Source organism: Chaetura pelagica, unplaced genomic scaffold (assembly GCF_000747805.2).
Source record: "Chaetura pelagica isolate M959 unplaced genomic scaffold, ChaPel_1.0 scaffold465, whole genome shotgun sequence".
In the NCBI taxonomy this organism is placed as follows: domain Eukaryota; kingdom Metazoa; phylum Chordata; class Aves; order Apodiformes; family Apodidae; genus Chaetura; species Chaetura pelagica.
This window is the reverse complement of record NW_009953314.1, coordinates 13135-35452: the sequence shown is the minus strand read 5'-3', so window position 1 is coordinate 35452 and position 22318 is coordinate 13135. Positions and strand designations below refer to the sequence as shown.

General features: G+C 43.8%; 1 protein-coding gene across 1 annotated transcript in view; it reads right to left on the bottom strand.

Annotated features, from left to right (window-relative positions):
- Window positions 1-18026, bottom strand: part of LOC104389132 (deleted in malignant brain tumors 1 protein-like) — an 81188-nt gene extending 63162 nt beyond the window's left edge. The window contains 8 exon segments of the mRNA XM_009998083.1: window positions 7681-7698; window positions 11475-11786; window positions 12057-12155; window positions 12913-13321; window positions 14173-14757; window positions 16397-16656; window positions 16927-16977; window positions 17960-18026. Of these exon segments, the coding sequence (XP_009996385.1) occupies window positions 7681-7698; window positions 11475-11786; window positions 12057-12155; window positions 12913-13321; window positions 14173-14757; window positions 16397-16656; window positions 16927-16977; window positions 17960-18026 (1801 nt within the window).
- Window positions 18027-22318: the final 4292 nt, after the last annotated feature.

The window sequence follows — 22318 nt, the reverse complement described above, 5'->3', positions numbered from 1 at the left end:
GGCCTAACAAGAGGAGCCATGTCAAAATCATCGTGGTACCCATCTCATCCAGGGCTGTTGGTAGGAAGGACCATCAGAATATATATAGTCTCTGCATCTGAAGGGGAGTGGCTCTGTGCCTTTCTCTTTCTACAGGAGAACAAGCAAACAACCTCACTCCTATGATCGGAAACGAAATATGTTTGATTTGTTACTCAAGATTTTGTAGCTTCCTGGGTTTTGCAGAAAGATAATATCTCAAGAGTAGTATTTTTGATAACATCTCGAGTAACACTTTCCACTGCCTGGAAGGAAATATTCATGCTACTACAGGGTTCACAATCACCTCATTGTACAAAGAAAGTGAGCTCTTATCCAAAGGTACCTTTTAGTTCTGGCTGGTGAATCTCAGTGTTTTTCTTCCGTGGGGCTGTTCCTTGGCAGCCCTGGGAAAGCTAGTGGAATATTGAAACCTAAATGTGTTTCCTCTAGTAAGCTGATGGTTCATACCTTGATTCCAAATAGTGAGGTGAGTCTCCCTGAGGAACCACGAAGTTCTTACAGCTTTGTCATACTCAATTAAAATGAGACCTAGTGGCTCTGCTCAAGTCTGCTCAGGAGGGTGTCTGAACATAACCCACTAGAACTGTGGCTGTTGCTGAATGCATCCTGAAGATAACTGAGATCTGAGACAGCTAGTTCCTATCAAAATTGTTAGCTCCACCATGCCATCTATTTCTCTGTCATCAGCATCAGAGCCAACAGACATCAGGGCCAACAACAAGAAGGCTAAGGCAAGGGGTGGCTGCTACCTCTTGGTGGATATAGAGGCCACTGGAGAGGCAAAGTGTTGGAGATGTGAGGAAGGATAGGAAGCAATTAATGGTCCTGTGCTGAGCTACTAGTCCAGGACCTGTGGAAAGAGTTGGAATGACAGCAAGAGGAGCTGACTTGAGAGAAGTGTGAAATATTGGTTGCTAGATACCTTGCTTGAGACCCAGAGCCCTAAGTAGAAAGGAGATCATTCCATAGAGTCTAAGGAATAAGTGCCTCAACATGTTATTTGCACCAGATAAATGAGGAGTGATTCTGAGCTAAGCCTCACAAGCCAATCACTATGAGATACCTGCAGTTGAAGAACCTTGCAGTTGAAGTCTACACCTCCAGCCCCAATATGAACCCATTCTCTTTCTGGCATTTTCAAGCTGAAATCAAAACTCTGTTCACTGAGAGGCTGTGTCAAGAGAATCAGGGTCAGCTGATAACTTTTTGTAAAACCTGTGCAGAAAAATCAGTGGATTTTATGCATAGTTAAGTAAAATACATAGGTTGCAACTTTATTCTAAAATTTCCTTTGACCCTTTGAACCAGATGGGAAAATAAGAAAAGGTTCAGACTTCTGTTAAGAATATTTCTTGATAGATTCCTTGTTTAATTTTTGCCTAGTGACAATTACATCTGTGTTGTTCTTTGAAGAAAGACTCCAAAGCTGTTCCACAGCATGAAATAATGCTTAATTCCCATTCATCACTCTCTTGCCAGGGTGGTCACTTTCCCATGTTTCTGGTTTTTAGCCATTTAGTGAGAAAAGGCTGATGACCATCCTGAGAGCCAGAATATTGTTCTTCACCTAATTCCTACCTCTCCAGTCGTCATGGCTTGGATGACATTAATGGGCATTAACATTCATGGCACAGTTGTTTCCATCTACAACTATATTGTCCCCGGGGGCACTCATCAAGGATGAAGATAAAAGTCCAGCAGCCCAATGGGAAAAATGACTTAGAAGGTCTTCCCACGAAGGCTGGTGTTACTGGACTAGAAGAAGGAAGTTCAAAACACAAGAGGCCAAAGGATGATGATGGAAGCCTTGAAAGTGAACATTGAGAAGGGTAAATATGTTTTTTCTTTATACAAACATCCATATTCGCACATGAATGAGGAAATGTTCACAACACCTGGTATTCACTATTCATTTTCTTCAGGTTTTGACGTCTTGGCAAGAAGCAGAAAAATCCCATATGTTTGACTGACCAATCAGACACTGCAATCAATGAAGCAAGACTTAAAGTGATAGACAGCACTTCTTCTCCAAACTCTTCTAATAACTTGCAATTATTTACCTGAAGTCCTGGCTAACTCGGGAGGTTCCAATGGACTGGAAGGTGGCAAATGTAACACCCAGCTGTAAGAAAGGCAGAAAGGAGGATTCAGGAAACTATAGACCTGTCAATCTGACCTCAGTACCAGGGAAGGTCATGGAGCAGATCACCTTGAATGTTATTAGAAGACATATAAAGGATAACGAGGGGGTCAGTCCCAGTCAGCATGGGTTTGTGAAAGGCAGGTCCTGCCTGATGAACCTGATCTCCTTTTATAACCTGATGACCTGACTATTGGACGAGGGAAAGGCTGTGGATATTGTCTATCTGGACCTCCAAAAACCATTTGACACAGTTCCCCATAGAACTCTCATAAAAAACCTGGCTGCTCATGGCCTGGATGAGCACACGATCTGTTGGATCAAGCGCTGGTTGGACAGTTGGGCCCAAAGAGGAGTGGTCAATGGAGTCAAATCCAGCTGGGTCTTCACAAGTGGTGTTCCTCAGGGCTTGGTGTTGGGACTGTTTCTGTTTAACATCTTTATTGATGATCTTGATAAGAACATAGAGTATACATCAGTAAGACTGCAGATGACACCAAGCCAGGCAGGAGTGTTGATCTGCATGATGACAGGGAGGGTCTACAGAGAGACTTGGATAGATTGGATTGTTGAGCTAATATTAATGGTCTGGGCTTCAACAAGGCCAAGTGCCAGGTCCTGCACTTGGGCCACAGCAATCCCAGGCAATGCTACAGGCTTGGGGAAGTGTGGCTGGAAAGTGGTCTGGCAGAAAAGGACCTGGGGGTTCTAACTGACAAGTGGCTGAATATGAGCCAGCAGTGTGCCCAGGTGGCCAAGAAAGCCAAAGGCATCCTGGCTTGTATTGAAACAGTGTGACCAGCAGAAGTAAAGAGGTGATTGTCCCCCTCTACTCAGCACTGGTGAGGCCACATCTGGAGTGTTGTGTTGTGTGGGCACCTCAATTCAAGAGAGATCTCGTGGTGCTGGAGCAGGTACAGAGGAGGGCAACAAAGCTGGTGAAGGGCCTAGAGAATCAGTCTGATGAAGAACACTTGAAGGAGCTGGGAATGTTTAGTTTGAGAAAGTGGAGGCTGAGGGGAGACCTCATCAGTCTCTACAACTACCTGAAAGGTCATTGCAGAGAGGTTGGTGCTGGTCTCTTCTCACAGGTAATTAGCAACAGAACAAGAGGGAAGGGCTTCAAGCTGCAACAGGGCAGGTTTAGACTGGACATAAGGAAAAAAAATTCACTGAAAGACTGGTCAGACACTGGAATAGCAGGGAGGTGGTTGAGTCACCATCCCTGGATGTGTTTAAGGGTCATTTGGATGTGGTGTTGGTGGAGACGGTTTAGGGGAGAACTTTGTAGAGTAGAGATGATGGTTGGACTCGGTGATCCCAAGGGTCTTTTCCAACCTGAATGGTTCTGTGATTCTATGCTTCTATTAACTGAAAAGGGTGGAGAGGTAGGGGAACACAAAAGTGATTCCCAGGTGGTTCAAGTAAAAACACCGAATATGTCAAACTTTTCCAGATAAATGAACAGAACTGATTAATTTTTCATTTTGTTAAGTTTTACTACGAACTCCAAAGATCTAGGTATTTCTAAAGATCATTAGACAATCTCTGCAGAGTAGAAACAAGTAAGTGTAATGCAACATATGTTTTCATCCTTCCCATTATATACATTTTTATTCTCTAAGACTTCTTGTGGAAGCTTGAAGTGATTCTCATCAGTGAGAGAAGCTGCACCAAGCTTTGAAAACACTTTCTCTTCTCCTAATTATTATTAGGAGACTTCTGCAGACATATTGGCTTTTGTGAGGTCCAAATGAAAACCACTGAAAGGACAAAGAGGATTAGTCATCCATGACTATAAGGAGGTATCTACACTGGAATGGGGGTATCCACAGACTTCTGGTCAAAGAAACAATAGTCAGAATTGCATTAAGATGCAATGAGGCAGCTTAATCTAATTTATTTGGTTCCTTGATGGCCTCTTGGGCTCTGTTACAGGTGTCATGGGAAGGATGTCACTGCAGATGGATTTGCATTTGTAGAATGGTGAGGATGCAAGTGGATCAGAAGAGTCAAATCCACTGGGTTTCCTGGTAGAAGAACAATAGGTCTGGGAAGAGCAAAGGGAAAGGAAGCTCCTCTTCTGGAGAGGTCAAAAAGCCCAGGTCCAGAAAGGTCTTCTCTGTTCTGAGCAAGTTAATGGATTTCTCTAAGCTTGGACCATCTCTGGTCCACACAACAACACTAAATGTAAGACGTGTCAGCCTCCTGAATTGTGCTGCCCATCAAAGGTGGTTGTGGGCAGAGAAGAGGGGAGGACTCTCCTCAGTGCTTGTTTCTCCTGTGTGAACAACAAAATTCACTTCCACTCTCTGTGGGCAATGCCAGTGCCTGCTTCTATTGTCCCCTCTCACAGCATGGAGAGGTGATGAAAGGCCTTCCTGGGGTCACCAGGAAAAGGCAGCTTGAGGGAAGAAATGGTAGAGGCTGTAACGACAGCTCCTGTCAGACCTGTCCACACCCTCCCCATCAGGTCAGTACGTCACCCTGAGTACAGCTCACCTTTCCCACACGTCACCGCTTTGTCTCTGGCTGCCCTCACATGTAGGACATCACACCCTTCCCTCTTTCACAGTTGGCTAGAAAACAAGAAAGTCTGAAGAGGAGCATTTCTCAATCTAATACCAGTGACCTTTCCACCTGTAGTAAGTGGCTTCTTCCAAACAGGTTCTTCCTTTATTATTGTTTTTATTTTGTTTTCACGTGGAGTTAGGAGTCAGGTCACACTTCCTTGTGGCAACCTACGTGCATTCCCCCCTCCTGCCCCCGCTGCAGGTTTAGAAATACGTAAGAACAAGAGCACAATGCACTTACTTGGCAAATTTACTTTCAGAAGTCATGTTCTCCAACCTGGTAATCATGTGTTAGCTGGGAGTTCAGGCACAGAGGTGGAATGTTTGCAAGCAAGGGAAAAGAAGGATTGCTAAAAAATATTTCTTTTCCTATTTTTTTTTTTTGGTTGGTTTTGGTTTTTTGTTTTAAATTACACATTTATATAACAGATTTAATTATATTTGTTCTTCAAACAAGATCTTCTACATGGAGTACATTTTCTCAAAGAAAAGTATTGTTGTGAAGAATCATACCCCCCCAGAGTAGAGAATGCTGTACAGGAGCAATTCCTTACATGCAGTCCCTGTGCATTTTCACTTATGGTTTATTGCTGAGATATTTTTGCTGCAAAAAAATAATTTTCTTGGACTACTTTCCAGAGTATCTCCTGTTGCTCTGCAGATGTTTTATCTGCACACCAGCTATGGCAAAATAAGTCAATTCTTCTTTCTCAAGTCACTTAAATCAGTTTTCTCAGACAGACATTCAACCAGGAGCTCACCTGGGATGCTCTGAAACATCCAGCTCTGATGGCAACTCTTTGGATGCTGGAATGGAAGAATCAACCCTTCCTTAACCTAAGTTTTATTTGGACTTGAGGATTTCAAAGTCAGGCTCCTTTATAAGTTTAGTTCACTGTAACACCAGGCATAATCTTCACACAGGACATTCTTCAAACAAGATCTGGATGGTGGAACAGTCAAGTAAGAGTTACCCTCTACACAGATTGCAAAACCAAATCATGAAGCAAGATGGCTGGTGAGCAAAATCCTTCCACCTGCAAGTCTTGGGTAGCTTCTCACATTATCTGGTAGGGGATGGGTTTCTGCAGTTTACGTTTCAAAAGAAATCCTGCCACAGTGAGAAGAGCAGTTGCCAGCACCACTGCAGTCACAGCCAGAGCAAGGTGGGAGCTGGAGGCAGGCACTGAGCCCTGAGGCTCCCCTTTCACCTGGGTGTCAGAGGCCAGCTCTGTGCACAAAAGAGAAAGAGAGAGAGGCTTACATTGGTTTTCCTGAGCTAGTTAATCTCAAGGGTGATTAGGCAAAGAAAACTTGAATTACAACCTTGCAATTTGGATCTGATCAGAAACCAGATTGCTTCATTGCACATTTCTTCATAAATGATCCTGTGGCCGTGCCAAACAAGTAGAGATTATGGCAAGAAACTAAAGAGGAACTAAGAATTTGCAGTGATTCAGATCATAAGATGCTGGTTTGTGATAGTGGAAACAGCAGCTACAGGGCAGTGGGAAATAACATTTCCAAGAGAGCCTATGGATTGGTTTCTAATAATAATAGATTGCCAATCAGGCAGAGAGGGCTTTGAAAAATTAATATAAATACTGCAGAGAGATGAGTTACATCTTATCCCTCTTCCCATAGAACTGAAGCAATTGCCATTTGACACGTGCAGAGCAAATAATGGATCTAAAGTACAACAGAAATGAAATAGCTTGTAAACATTATAAAATAATGTAAAAATTAATTTTTAAAAATCCCTGTAAGAATTATAACAGAGTTACGATGAAGCAGCGAGGGAATATTTCAGAGCTGGATTTCATGTCTCAACTGACATGCAAGCACACAGTGATACACAGAGTCTGATCTTATTTAAGTGAATTGAACTTACCAGCTTCAGAGTTCTCAGAGTCAGCTTCCCGGAGCCGAACAGGTCCAATGACAACATTCATTTTTGCTTCAGAGGAACCTGCTTTCCTCTTGAACCTACTAACACAGCCTTGGTAGCAGCGGGAAGAGTAGTCTTTGTACCTGCACACCACCAGCTCACACTGCAGGTAAACTGACGGGTATCGAGTAGCGAATGAAAATGCATTAAATGAGAACCGGGCAGCAGTTTTGCGTGGGGAATAGTAAGAAGAGTAGGTAGGATCCTTAACACACCTGGAAAGATATAAAAAATGAACATATTAGCTACTGGGAATAGAAACATGATTACACTATCTGTGTGCAATGTGTTTTGAGCTTAAATATAAAACCAGGAGGTAAGGGTGTAAGAGATGTCAAAGGCGTTTTTAAAAAAGAATGTTTGTGGCAGGGAGAGAAAATCAGAGATAAGAATAAGTAATGGGGGCAGTGATTTCCACCAGAAAAATATGAAGAACACAGACATTTCATAGCTCTCTAAAATTTGTGTAAATATGACTAGCTGAAACATAACTAGAGGTTCTTCTGGCTTCTGTGTCTCAGGCACAGGTGAGGACCTGTTCTGCACTTGCCAATGAGATTGCCTGTTTGCAAGGGGTCACTTCAGCAGCCTGGCACAAGCCTGACTTCCAACTCAGCACCAGGAGGCAAAGAAATTCAAATCCCACCAAGCACAGAAAGGAAATAAATTAGCATGAGCCTTTCATTCCCTGAGCAAAGTGGGACACACTCGTGCTACCAGATCACTCTCAGTTTTGCATTCCTTGCGAGAGTCCACAACTTTTCCATTTCAAATTAGAAGGCACATTTTGTATCAAATTAAGCAAATTGATTTAGGTTTTTAGAATAGCAAGAAAAGCCTAAGGGGTTTCCTTTCATTTTGCACAGACTGCTTTAAATTTCAGTTATGATGCTACACAAAACTATTTGTAAAACTCTAATTCTGATGTGCAGAAATGTAGAGCTGTTTACACCTCTACATGCATCTATTTCAGAGACAAATTCAGACCCCACTTTCTACACTGCTTCCCTGAATGAAATCTCGGTGCTTGACAGCAGCTTCTGAATGGCATTTCTTTGTCATATATATTTATTCAGGCTTTCCCCAAAAAATCTTTCTTTTCAGTATGTTTGTACTGAGAGTTGCAACCAACGTGAGATTTGCAACTTGCCTGAAATCACCTCTTCCATAGGTGAAGCTCTTTCAGACCTATGCACAGAGATAGTTTTTAAATAATTCTTCAGAAATTTCTTACCCACTTCTGATAAGGTCATAGGTCTGTGTTTCAAAATTGTGAGGATCAGGTGATGCCACACATGTGTCCACAAACACCACCAGGTTGGGGTCAGAGCTGTGAAGAGAAGCTTCAAGGAACAAATTCTGATTCAGGTCAACGTAGTATGGAAAGTGAAGCACTGGCACCAGGAAAGATGAGGAATGGTAGAATGTCAAGTTCACTTTGTATCTGCCATATTGGGTTTCATTGGCATTAATGGTGTCATCAGCGATGTACATTGCTTGCACCCAGGTGTTCTGGAGCATTTTGCAATTGATGTACAAGTGAAGATCCTTTTGCCTCTTGGTGGTGCCACCAGAGCCAGGTACTTTTATCACATTGGAGTAGGTGATCGTTTCATTGCTGCCCTGTTTAACACATGAGGAAAAAACTATCACATGTTGCCATGTTCACAACCTGTATTATAAACTTCTGTATGTGCCAGGTCCTGGTATTAGTCAGAATGAACATGCCATACTCCAAAAGTCCCAAGCATCCTGGATGGGATAGTGCACATAACTCTCTCCCACACTTGGTTCTCAAGAACATTACCCTGAAATAGGTAAAGGGATTACCTAAAGCCTGGGAGAGTAAGTAGAAATGTTTAACAAACTTCAACAAACTTTAACAAACTTTAGCTTTCAGAAACACGTTTCTTTTCTGTGTTTTAAATACCTGTGGGCTACAACATACGATTCCTAACAATTTTCCAAATCTCTATTCAGCTTCCATGCCCAAACTTGGAAAACTCTCCAAAATGTATTGACACCAACCTGTCTACGTGTACCACAGCCATTGTATGGAATGGTGAATATAATCTCAGTTGATGTGATTGTTGGCTCACAATGAGGGTCAGACAAACTGATGTTCCACACTGAGTAGCCCTGTAACTGGAGATACTGTCTGTCTACGACTGCTTTCATGTGGGTTGGCAAACACACAAGGGCTAGGGAAGAAAATATCAATTATTAGTGATTTCAAGTACTTGATAACATTTTCCCATCACTACTTCAACAAATGCAATAGCCACTAGCATTTATTTAATCCAAACCACTTATTTTTTCAGCTCAGACTTAGATATGGATAAACAATAGTCTCTAACAAACTTCAGCTGACCCTCAGTTGCTCTCCTCTCAAAAATATATATCTTAGAATAGGTTTTTGCTGAGACCTTGAGCATGTATCACCACTCACTCAAAAATATTAGGAAATGGGACTTTTTCTGAATAAGAATCCAAAACCTCTTGTGGAAGCTGTAGAGCTGAATGTGCACACTGGCTTGCAGAAACACTACTTGGGTGGAAGGGGATCCTGAAACCACCTCCAGGATGGTTCTCTGAGTCATGAAAACCATGATTCCTAGACATGAAAAGCAATGACCCTCAGGAAGGTTTGGTCTTAGGTAGAGAGAGATATCTGATGAATAGGACCTACTGGTACTGCACAGGCTTTTGAAAGGCAGCTGCAAAGACAAAAGAGACAAAAGTGATGACCATTGTTTGTGCCTGAGGAGGCTGTGAGTGCTCATCAGATAAACTTTCCCACTGTGACTACAGGACAGTCCTGCACAGGTCACCCAGAGAAGTGGCTTTGAAGATTTCATCCTTTGAAGGTTTCTAAAGATTAAACTAGACAAATTCATAATGGACCTGACCTGGTTTTGGCACTAGCTCTGCTTTGAATAGTTGGACTAGAAAGCCTCCAAAGGTCCTTTCTAACCAACACTTCTATGATTTTATGCAAACCTACCCATCAAGATAGAAAATATATATATGAAAAATTATGTGATAAGAAAAAGTAATTTAGATTTGCCATCACAGAAAATATCTAAAGGCAGTAGATTTTATTCCTTTTTTTTTTTTTTTTTTTTCTTTTTTTTTTTTTTTCTTTTTCTTTTTTTTTTTTTTAATAAATGGAAAAGTTGTTGTCTGTAAGTGATGGGTCAATATCCAGTAATGAAATCCAAGTAGGAATGTCATCTGTGTGCAGTTTCTTCAACAAATATTTATTACTAAATTACCTATTAAGTAATTAACAAAGACTTATTTAGCAAATAAAATTGAAGTATAAATTTTCGGAGCAAAGAAAACATTACAAACATAATGGAAACTTACTGGTTGTCTGATCTGCTGGAAGGGACTGATACTCAGCATGAAACCCTCGACCGGAGTTTCTGGAGTCACTGTGAAATCTGACAGTCATGAAGTTTGAGGATGATGTATATGTGGGATGGGAACCAGAACATATTCTTCCAAGGAGAGGAGAAGTATTGGGTGGCCCATCAAAGATCTCAATATAATCATTCTGACATCCACCTTGCAGCCTGAGGAAGAAATAGGAATATATAATAAAATGCATTTGGTAAATTTTGGGTTTAAGTGCTGAAAAAAGTCAACTAAGATACCGTGCTCCCAAAATTCCTATGTAAAATTTACAATTCACTTCTAAGCATGGGAAATGTGCTTGGAAACTGTGGTTGCAGTTGAGATTTGGGATCCATTTAAAGGCCAAGGAGGAACTGGTTTACTTACTGAACACTTCCAAATGTGAGCATAATGCGGAAATTATTCATTACTTGTATTTGCCACAAACAATCTGCGTTATCTGGATAATTCAAAGGGTAATGAGGACTCTGAAGTGTTCCAGAGGAATTCAAGAGTAAACCACCACAAATATATTCCCCAGCTGAAAAAAAAAAAAAAAAAAAAAAAAAAGGAAAAAAAAGAAAGAGAGAGAGAAAAGAAAAATAAAATAAAGAGGTTATTCTGTGATTTATTCATGATAAAAACAACATTTCATGTATCCAACATCTAGAAACAGGTGTTTTAATAATCCAAGGAATCAATTCGTTAGGCTTTTCTCAGTCAGGCTGAGAATGTGATGGTCTCTTCAGAGACCTCTAGCACTCTAGTGTTATTTTACACCTGGCAGGTTTCAGGAACATACACATAAGAGAAAAAGCAAGAAGGGTTGGCCCAGATAACATGAAAGACAGAAAAAACAGAAAATCTTCACAGTCTGCAATGCACTCCCAGCAACAGGCTCAGAGCAGCAGAGGGGCAGAGGGTAGGATCTCAACACCCAGTGCCAACCTGGACTTCGTCCCCCAACCAGTGCAATGGGCAAATTACACAACTATGAAGTAGTCACTGACATACCCCAGAGGAACACATTGGAAAGATGAAAGGAAAAGACATACCTGAAGTAGTAGTTGTCCATGGTGGAGGAGGACGAGAGGTTGAGGACTGAGCAGCTGTTGGGGAGGAAGAGAAAGGAGCAAGTGAGGACCTTGTAGAGGAAGGAGCTGGGCCAGCTTTTCTCCCCATACTAAGGAGGTTGGTGCTGCCCTGTCATGGGGGCAATGGAGAGCTCGGGGGTCTCATCAGAGTGCTCTTCTGTGGTGGGAGCAATCAAAACCACAAGCTCGGGACACGTCCCCAAGGCACACATCAGCGTGGCCAGCAAGGGCCCCTTCTCCCAAGTGTCCCAGGACTGAGGAAGGACAAGCAGAGGTACCTGAGCACACAACACCAGCATCTTCACTGTGGGCACAGTTGTGGATGCCCCAGCCATTGTGCCGGCACTGAAAGAGGGAGGACTCGCTCCCAGTGCAGCGCACGTCGTCCAGGTAGATGTTGCCAGAGCCTTGTCCAAAGTAGGCATTGGATGTTGCAGAAACAGCAAAGCCACAGTCCAGCTGCCTGCACACCACCTGGGCATCGTTCAGGTCCCAGCTGTCATCACAGACGGTGCCCCAGCCCCCAGAGGAGTAAATCTCTACACGGCCCTCGCACCGGTTCCTGCCGTTCACCAGGGCCAGGGAGGCACCTTGGAGAGGAGAAGACAGGGAGAGAGTGGGAAAACCCTCTGACACACAGGCACCTTCCCTTGCCCAGCCACTGGCAAGGCTCTTGGAGTTTCATGCCACCAGAGCTGTCAGCGGCTGCTCACGAGGCTGTGTCTTTCCCTGGCTCTGCTCTCCCATGGACAAGCCCAAAGCCCACCTGTGAGCCACCACCGGCACCCCCAAAAAGGAGTGGCCAGAGAAGCAATGACAAACTCAGACCCATCTGGAGGAAGGATTGGTTGGATGCTTACTGGCTGGACTGGTTGAGGTTTCATATCCCGTTGTGGTTTCATATCCATTTGTGGTTCCATATCCGGTTGTGGTTTCATATCCGGTTGTGGTGCTGGTCTCTGTTGGAGGAAGACGAGAAATGAGCAAGTGAGAACTTCATCATGGGTGAAGGAACATGACCAGGTTGTCTCCTTGCGTTGGGGAGGTTGTTGCCACCGTGTTAGGTGAGCTTGGGGATGTCAGCAGAGCAGTGTTCTGTGGTGGGAGCAATCAAAACCACGAGGTTTGGGTGCATCTCCAATACATGCCTAATTGTGGCCAACAAGGGTCCTTTGCTGAAAGCCTCGAGGTATTTGGGAAGGAGAAGCAAGGACACCTGAACACACAATGCCAGAAACCTCAGAGGAACACACTGGAAAGATGAAAGGAGTAGACACATCTGTATCTGTAGGTGGCCATGATGTAGCAGGACTATAGGTCATGGTTTGAGGTGCTGTTTGGGGAAGAGAAAGGAGCAAGTGAGGAAACCTTGTAGAGGAAGAAGCGGGGCCAGCTTTTCTCCCCATACTAAGGAGGTAGATGCCTCCCTGTCATGAGGGCAATAGAGAGCTTGAGGGTCTCAGCAGAGTGGTCTTCTGTGGTGGGAGCAATCAAAACCAACAGGGTTTGGGCATATCTCCAATACATGCCTAATTGTGGCCAACAAGAGCCCCTTGCTGAAAGCCTCCTGGTCATTTGGGAAGGAGAAAGGCACCTTCCCTTGCCCAGGCACTGGCAAGGCTCTTGGAGTTTCATGCCACCAGAGCTGTCAGCGGCTGCTCACGAGGCTGTGTCTTTCCCTGGCTCTGCTCTCCCATGGACAAGCCCAAAGCCCACCTGTGAGCCACCACCGGCACCCCCAAAAAGGAGTGGCCAGAGAAGCAATGACAAACTCAGACCCATCTGGAGGAAGGATTGGTTGGATGCTTACTGGCTGGACTGGTTGAGGTTTCATATCCCGTTGTGGTTTCATATCCATTTGTGGTTCCATATCTGGTTGTGGTTTCATATCCATTTGTGGTTCCATATCTGGTTGTGGTTTCATATCCATTTGTGGTTCCATATCTGGTTGTGGTTTCATATCCATTTGTGGTTCCATATCTGGTTGTGGTTTCATATCCATTTGTGGTTCCATATCTGGTTGTGGTTTCATATCCATTTGTGGTTCCATATCTGGTTGTGGTTTCATATCCCGTTGTGGTTCCATATCCGGTTGTGGTTTCATATCCGGTTGTGGTGCTGGTCTCTGTTGGAGGAAGACGAGAAATGAGCAAGTGAGAACTTCATCATGGGTGAAGGAACATGACCAGGTTGTCTCCTCGCGTTGGGGAGGTTGTTGCCACCGTGTTAGGTGAGCTTGGGGATGTCAGCAGAGCAGTGTTCTGTGGTGGGAGCAATCAAAACCACGAGGTTTGGGTGCATCTCCAATACATGCCTAATTGTGGCCAACAAGGGTCCTTTGCTGAAAGCCTCGAGGTATTTGGGAAGGAGAAGCAAGGACACCTGAACACACAATGCCAGAAACCTCAGAGGAACACACTGGAAAGATGAAAGGAGTAGACACATCTGTATCTGTAGGTGGCCATGATGTAGCAGGACTATAGGTCATGGTTTGAGGTGCTGTTTGGGGAAGAGAAAGGAGCAAGTGAGGAAACCTTGTAGAGGAAGAAGCGGGGCCAGCTTTTCTCCCCATACTAAGGAGGTAGATGCCTCCCTGTCATGAGGGCAATAGAGAGCTTGAGGGTCTCAGCAGAGTGGTCTTCTGTGGTGGGAGCAATCAAAACCAACAGGGTTTGGGCATATCTCCAATACATGCCTAATTGTGGCCAACAAGAGCCCCTTGCTGAAAGCCTCCTGGTCATTTGGGAAGGAGAAAGGCACCTTCCCTTGCCCAGGCACTGGCAAGGCTCTTGGAGTTTCATGCCACCAGAGCTGTCAGCGGCTGCTCACGAGGCTGTGTCTTTCCCTGGCTCTGCTCTCCCATGGACAAGCCCAAAGCCCACCTGTGAGCCACCACCGGCACCCCCAAAAAGGAGTGGCCAGAGAAGCAATGACAAACTCAGACCCATCTGGAGGAAGGATTGGTTGGATGCTTACTGGCTGGACTGGTTGAGGTTTCATATCCCGTTGTGGTTTCATATCCATTTGTGGTTCCATATCTGGTTGTGGTTTCATATCCATTTGTGGTTCCATATCTGGTTGTGGTTTCATATCCATTTGTGGTTCCATATCTGGTTGTGGTTTCATATCCATTTGTGGTTCCATATCTGGTTGTGGTTTCATATCCATTTGTGGTTCCATATCTGGTTGTGGTTTCATATCCATTTGTGGTTCCATATCCGGTTGTGGTTTCATATCCATTTGTAGTTCCATATGTGGTTGTGGTTCCATATCCGGTTGTGGTTTCATATCCATTTGTAGTTCCATATGTGGTTGTGGTTCCATATCCGGTTGTGGTTTCATATCCATTTGTAGTTCCATATGTGGTTGTGGTTCCATATCCGGTTGTGGTTTCATATCCATTTGTAGTTCCATATGTGGTTGTGGTTCCATATCCGGTTGTGGTTTCATATCCATTTGTAGTTCCATATGTGGTTGTGGTTCCATATCCCATTGTGGTTTCATATCCATTTGTGGTTCCATATCTGGTTGTGGTTTCATATCCGGTTGTGGTGCTGGTCTCTGTTGGAGGAAGACGAGAAATGAGCAAGTGAGAACTTCATCATGGGTGAAGGAACATGACCAGGTTGTCTCCTCGCGTTGGGGAGGTTGTTGCCACCGTGTTAGGTGAGCTTGGGGATGTCAGCAGAGCAGTGTTCTGTGGTGGGAGCAATCAAAACGAACAGGGTTTGGGCATATCTCCAATACATGCCTAATTGTGGCCAACAAGGGCCCCTTGCTGAAAGCCTCGAGGTATTTCGGAAGGAGAAGCACCGGCACCTGAGCACACGAGCCCAGAATCTTCAGCATGGCCAGAAAATCCTTAGTCTGCAATGCACCCCCAGCTGCAGGCTCAGACCAGCAGAGGGGCAGAGGGTAGGACCTCAACAATCAGTGCCAACCTGGAGTTCTTCCCCCAAGTGCTGCAATGGGAAAATGACACATCCACAACCTGTGTAGTCAGTGACACTCCTCAGAGGAACACACTGGAAAGAAGAAAGGAACAGACATACCTGAAGTCCTAGTTGTCCATGGTGGAGTAGTACTATAGGTCATGGTTTGAGCAGCTGTTGGGGGGGAAGAGAAAGGAGCAAGTGAGGACCTTGTAGATGAAGGAATATAACTAGTTTTTCTCTCCCCATGCTAAGGAGGGTGGAGCCACCCTGTCATGGGTGTGATGGAGAACTAAGGGATGTCAGCAGAGTGGTCTTCCGTGGTGGGAGCAATCAAAACCAACAAGGTTTAGGTGCATCTCCAACACATGCCTAATTGTGGCCAACAAGGGCCCCTTGCTGAAAACCTCGAGGTATTTGGGAAGGAGAAGCAAGGACAGCTGAACAAACAAAGGCAGAAACCTCAGATGAACACACTGAAAAGATGAAAGGAACAGACACATCTGTACCTGTAGTTGGCCATGATGTAGTAGGCCTATAGGTCGTGGTTTGAGTAGCTGTTGAGGGGAAGAGAAAGGAGCAAATGAAGACCTTGTAGAGGAAGGAATATAGCCAGGTTTTCTCTCCACACTGGGCAGGGTGGTCCTCCCTGTCATGTAGGCAATGGAGAGCTCGGGGGTCTCAGCAGAGCGGTTTTCCATCATGGGAGCCATCAAAACCAACATGGTTTGGGTGCATCTCCAACACATGCCTAATTGTGGCCAACAAGGGCCCCTTGCTGAAAGCAGAGCCGAGGGGCAGAATCCCCTCCCTGGCCCTGCTGGCCACACTTCTTTTGATGCAGCCCAGGATGCAGTTGCTCTCTGGGCTCCAGCACACACTGGCGGCTCCTGTCAAGCTTCTCATCCACTCCCACACCCAAGTCTGTCTCCTCAGGATTGCTCTCCAGCCATTCTTCCCCCAGCCTGGAATTGTGCCTGGGTTTGTGCCGACCCAGGTGCAGGACCCTGCACTTGGCCTTGTTGAACGTCACGAGGTTGGCTCTGGCCCAGCTCTCCAGCCTGTCAAGGTCCCTCTAGATGGAGTCCCTTCCCTCTTGGGTGTCAACGACACCACAGCTTGGTATCATCAGCAAGCTTGCTGAGGATACACTCAATCTCACTGTCCATGTCTCCAACAAAGATGTTAAACAGCTGTACTGGTCCCAGTAGTGATCCCTGAAGGACACAGCTCATCACCTGCCTCCATTTGGACATGGACCCATTGACCACAACTCTCTGGCACTGAAAGAGGGAGGACTCGCTCCCAGTGCAGCGCACGTCGTCCAGGTAGATGTTGCCAGAGCCTTGTCCAAAGTAGGCATTGGATGTTGCAGAAACAGCAAAGCCACAGTCCAGCTGCCTGCACACCACCTGGGCATCGTTCAGGTCCCAGCTGTCATTACAGACTGTGCCCCAGCCCCCAGAGGAGTAAATCTCTACACGGCCCTCGCACCGGTTCCTGCCGTTCACCAGGGCCAGGGAGGCACCTTGGAGAGGAGAAGACAGGGAGAGAGTGGGAAAACCCTCTGACACACAGGCACCTTCCCTTGCCCAGCCACTGGCAAGGCTCTTGGAGTTTCATGCCACCAGAGCTGTCAGCGGCTGCTCACGAGGCTGTGTCTTTCCCTGGCTCTGCTCTCCCATGGACAAGCCCAAAGCCCACCTGTGAGCCACCACTGGCACCCCCAAAAAGGAGTGGCCAGAGAAGCAGTGACAAACTCAGACCCATCTGGAGGAAGGATTGGTCAGATGCTTACCTGCTGGACTGGTTGAGGTTTCATATCTGGGAGTGTTGATTGTTTCGGGCTCTGTTGGAGGAAGACGAGAAATGAGCAAGTGAGAACTTCATCATGGATGAAGGAGAGTGACCAGGTTGTCTCCTCGCGTTGGGGAGGTTGTTGCCACCCTGTCATGGGTGTGATGGAGAAATTGGGAGTCTCTTTTTTTTTTCTCTTTAGCTTTGCTTTTACAAGTGCTTATGCCTGAATTAAATCAGGGATGTTACCATGCCGAGGCACAGCAAGAGGCTGTTAGGCATGATATACTCAAGAGGTGTTTTTTTGAGATCAGTAAATCCCAGAAGTCATACTTCTAAAATATTGATCATTTTCAGGAAGTCCTCAGCCTTGCTAAATGTTGTCTACTGGGAATTCCAACACTGTTGTGATTTGCACGTTTAAATATGCAGACTGGATTGTTACAGTCTCCAGGTTGTTATTCCTTGTGCATGAAAATCTCAGAGGCACACTGTGAGCAAAATTACTTTGCAGCAGGGAATGATAGCAACTGTACCTTACTAGCCTGTTTTCATTAAATTATATGAAGTTAAACAAGTACTGGGTGGTTTCATATGAATCTGCAAAGTTGAATTTGATGTCTTTTAAAGCCAATATACGTTGCAGCCAAATAAACTATTAATTCCATGTTGAAAACCACAGATTTATAGAAACAGAGCCTTTTAGTAGTATTTTCATGGTAGTATATTATTTTTTATTTACTTTATTCTATAACACACTAGTGCAAAAGAGTTGGAACAATACTTATTTCATTGTACTAAATTTACTTCAACATGAACAACAGATAATCATGATATTGATTGGCTCATATTTTTAATAAGACAACACGATGCTATCTAATTTCAGCCTACCTTACTTCTAATCTCTGCACAAAGTTGATGGTAGTAGCATGCAAGTTACATGTATGGAACCAGTGCAGAGGAGTAAGACATCCCCATTTCCCTACCTTTTCTGCAAAAAAAATAAAATTCTTTAAAGATTTTAAGTGTTTTACCTGAGGTGGCATCCAGGAGTGCTGCATTTAAGAAGAATAACCCCAGCAAGATCTTGGTGGCACCCATCTTGCCAAGAGGTGCCAATAAAGCAGAGCATAACAATTTATACTCTGCATCTGTTGAAGGGTGAGGCTCCAAAGGTCAGCCTGGCCCATGTTACATCTGATTTATTATACCATATTTTTATGGCTACCTGATCTTTGTCAAATGAATAGTATGAATTGTGAGTTTCCATTTCCTGGATAATTTGGGCTACCGCCATTATCATAAATTGTGTGTGCAGACCCAGCATTACCTTTGGAACCAGGCTAGTGAATCTAGGTGTTTCTTTGCCCCCACCATCCCAATTTTATTTATTTATTGCTTGTAGCTAATGATTGAAGTAAGCAGAATGTAACTCACTGCAAGCTGAGGCAGCAAATTCATAGCAGGGTCTCTGATAAATCTTTCAGCAAACAGTCCCAGTCTCACAAATGTTCATGTTTCTCATGGTTTCCACCTGAAATACAGACTTGTTTCCCTGCTGCTTGTACACAAGTCAGATATTAAAAAAAGTAAATTAAAACCAGCTATTTATAATGTACCCTAAGCTGAACTCATCTGGGGGCCTCTGTTGAGATTGCGCTGGTTTAACACCATCTTCCCTCCATCTACTGCTGTGTTCTTTATCTGAATCTCCCAACAAGGTTTCCTTCAAGCCCTTAAGTTAAAAAGCTTATAAAAGGGGAAAGAAATATGGGTTGAAGTAAAACCAAAATAGTCCTCTCAGTTGGTCTATGTGATAACTTAATGGAGTAATAGATGGCTTAGGACAAAAAAGCCCACAATCCTGTCCTGCTAATTTGTTTGTTGGAGTCACTGTATTGCACTTATGTTTCTACTGATGAGGCCAGCTAGAGACAGGCCAATTCTTGGTCTCATAGTCTATTTGTTGCACTTCACCCAGACTGTTAAACAGCAACCAAGCCACAATAGTTGACATAACTCATTATTTCTGCTGGTATATTCCAACTTGCCTCCTGCAGAAAAGTACAGCTTGAGAATAAACACACTTGAGAATAAAGTGTCCTCTTTCTGAGAAGGTTCACAGTGAGAGACCAGAGGAAGGAAAGACAAAAGACCAGGCTCCAGAAGCAGAATCAGAAGCTGTCAAAGCAGTAGTTGAGAAGAGCAAACAGACTGGAGGACAATGGTAAATACAACTGATTGTATTTATATGTTAATAAAGAAATGTAAGAATGAACATTGCTATTCACAGCCCTGCTGTTCCTAACTTCCTGGCAAAAGCAAAAACAATACCATGAGCTCAGTGGAATGATCACACACTGTCATTGGGAAGGGGCTGAGGGGTCATAATCCGGCCTCTAAGTTCCAGTAAAAGTTCAATATCTTCAGGTTTGGTAACAGGCACCTTCAATTTGAGGCAGTTAAAGTGCCCGTGTCCTCTGTACAAAATATGCCGTAGATTACCTCTCCTTTCTATTGCACATACTGATATCAGAGAACTAGAAACTTTGCTGCAAAACCAAAGTACCACAACAACTGATTAATAACGTGAGATGTAAGGCTACATTCCTGATAACAGCAGTCTGCTGTTGTTCTCACATCAGTAATGCCAGGTTGAAAGGGACCTCAAGGATCATCTGCTCCAACCTTTCCAGGTACTACTATATTTTATATGAGGTGGCTCAGCACCCCGTCAAGCTGAGTCTTAAAACTGGCCAATGTGAGGGAAGCTACCACTTGTCTTGGGAGACTATTCCAATATTTGACTGTCCTCAGTAAGAAACATAAAATATTGCCTTGGTTCTTGACCACATATCACTGCGACAGAATATATGGGATTGCATGCACATGAAACCTGAAGAAGTTTGTCGAAGAATATCACCCACAGTTAACTAATTATATCTTCTATTCACAGTTTGCTGGAACAAGTGTTCACTAAATTATAACATTACACTTGGGTTAAAGAAAAAAATGTTAGCTTTCCTATGCAATTTCAATTAAAAATACAAGTCCAAACTACTGAAGGTTGACTTTTTCAAACACATTTGTAATTTTTCACGGTAATTGTAACTGCTTAAGACTGCAGAAAGCTCTGCTACTTCCCTTGATCAATAATTTTCTTTCTGTTTGAAAAACAAAAATGTAAAAGCTTTTACTTACTCTAACACTCTGGGTTCTAGATCCATGGAATGGTTTTCTGCCATGTGTTTCTTGCAGGAGGGAATTTGAACACATCAATCTTCACCTTGATTCTTCATATCTGCCCTTGAATGCTCTGCAGGACTGAAGTTCTTAGATACATTCCCATTAATTTCCTCTTGTAGACAGGTGGGTAATACCCCACCAGGAGAGCACCCCATGTTTCTCAGACTTTTAGCCTGCTTTGCTTTGTCCCTACAACAGGAGAAAAATTCAGCTATAAGTCTAGGAAATTGGCAAAAGTTAATTATCAGACTTGCACTTTTCTCATTACATGATACCTGTGGATTTTGCTCACATTAACACATGAAGGTCCTAATCAGTCAGAGCACCTACATTTGAAGGATTTTTGCGGGGGGGGAAAGCATAAGAACAACTTTGGTGAAAACTCTTGAGCCCTATCTGCTCCTGTTCTATTCTACCCTACAGCTGCATCCCATTGCTTTGTGTCTGGTCCTCAAGCCTGGCTTTTGCCTTCCAACCTCTTTTCGTACTCATCTATTCAAACCATCCATAGCTCTTTGAAGCATTTTTAGTTCAGTGATTTTTAGCCATCAAGTCATACCAGTTTCTTTTCTAAGCTTTGCTGAGATAAAATAAAATACACCAGATTTGGGCAAACCTGAGGCAACTGGCTACTGAAAATACAGCTTGGCTCCAAGACTTACAGCTCTCTTCAGTGTTACCATCTGTTCCTCTTCACTCCCTGACCTAGCCTTCAAACCTAAAGAAAGACCAGGAGGAAGGATATTTTTATCAATTTACAAACCCAAGGAAAATATGGCAGGAAGTACTATGCATTTCTTTCTGTGTGGAAGGTTATTCAATATAAGACACAGAAGTCAGTAATCTCATTGTTCCATGGTGATTGCTTCTCAGCAACAACCCAGTTACACTGTTCCTTATCTTTTATGCACTTTACAGCTGTACCAAAGGGATAAATGGCAAAGTCCTCCTTCAGAAGCATAAACATTTGCTTTGTATCTGCAGCCTAATCCACAAGGCAACACAGCTTAGTCTTCTGAGCTGTCTGTGTTAATTTCTCTGAACCACAATTGTAGCAAGAGAGAAGACAAAGTGCAGTATATGCCATGTCCTTTTCCTTTCTCTGTCCCCCATCACTTAACTGTCAGAAATCATCTCACCATCTGGGGCATGCCCCACACATGATAACTTGAGGCAACAGGAGCAGTGTTACTAAATGGATGGGTAATAACCGTAAATACACCTGACCTGTTCCTCCCCTTATACCCCATTACTAGGCATTATGAAACAATTATAGACAGGAAAACATATTTAGGGAATTTTGCTACACTAGATGAAGCCAACATTACACATATATTGCTGTATCACACGTTGAACAAAGTATTGACACTTAACTGGCAGCCAAGACAGGTCATCAAAACTAAATATTAGAATTAGCAACAAAACATTGCAAATGTTGAAATAACTGTATAACTTTTCTGCTATGAACAGTTTCCCCAAATCTCTGGAAATGATCAAGGTGGTTAAATGCTTGCCTTCATCTCTGCAGGGTCAAGCTTTCAGTACACATACCAAAATCCATTCTGCAGATGTTTGCTGAAATGCTTACTATTCAGCTGGTACCCTCAAGATTCCAAATTTCACTAAAGGGTACACATAGAGGGCAACAGACTTCAACCTCCCTCCCTGGAAACCTCCCAAGGGCCAAACCAGACTCTGCTGTACCTTCCTACAGAGCCTGGCACACTTGGGACACGACCACACCAAGGCCAAGCAGGAGGTTTTGTTCTTTACCGTGACGAGAGAACACAGCAAAGTCAGAGGTCAGAGCAAGTGATGAGGGCTCCAGCCTGTGCTTGCCAGTGCCTAAAGAATGGCAAAGTGTTAGTTCAGACTTTGCAAACACATTTTTGTTAGATAAGAGGAAATTTGTACTGGTCTATTTCTCTTAAAAAAAAACCCCAAAACCAAACGCCCAAAAAACAGTCCCCTCACCCTGACCCCCAACCAAATAACAAACCAAAAAAGCCCCACCAGAAAGTAAAAAAGGGAGAAGGTGGCGGTGAAGATATAAAATATCTTCTTAAGGCTTTCACATTCAGTTTTATTAGACTGATTTTAAGCTCAACAAATTCAACCACTTTATCATTCTATGAAATATGGACCAA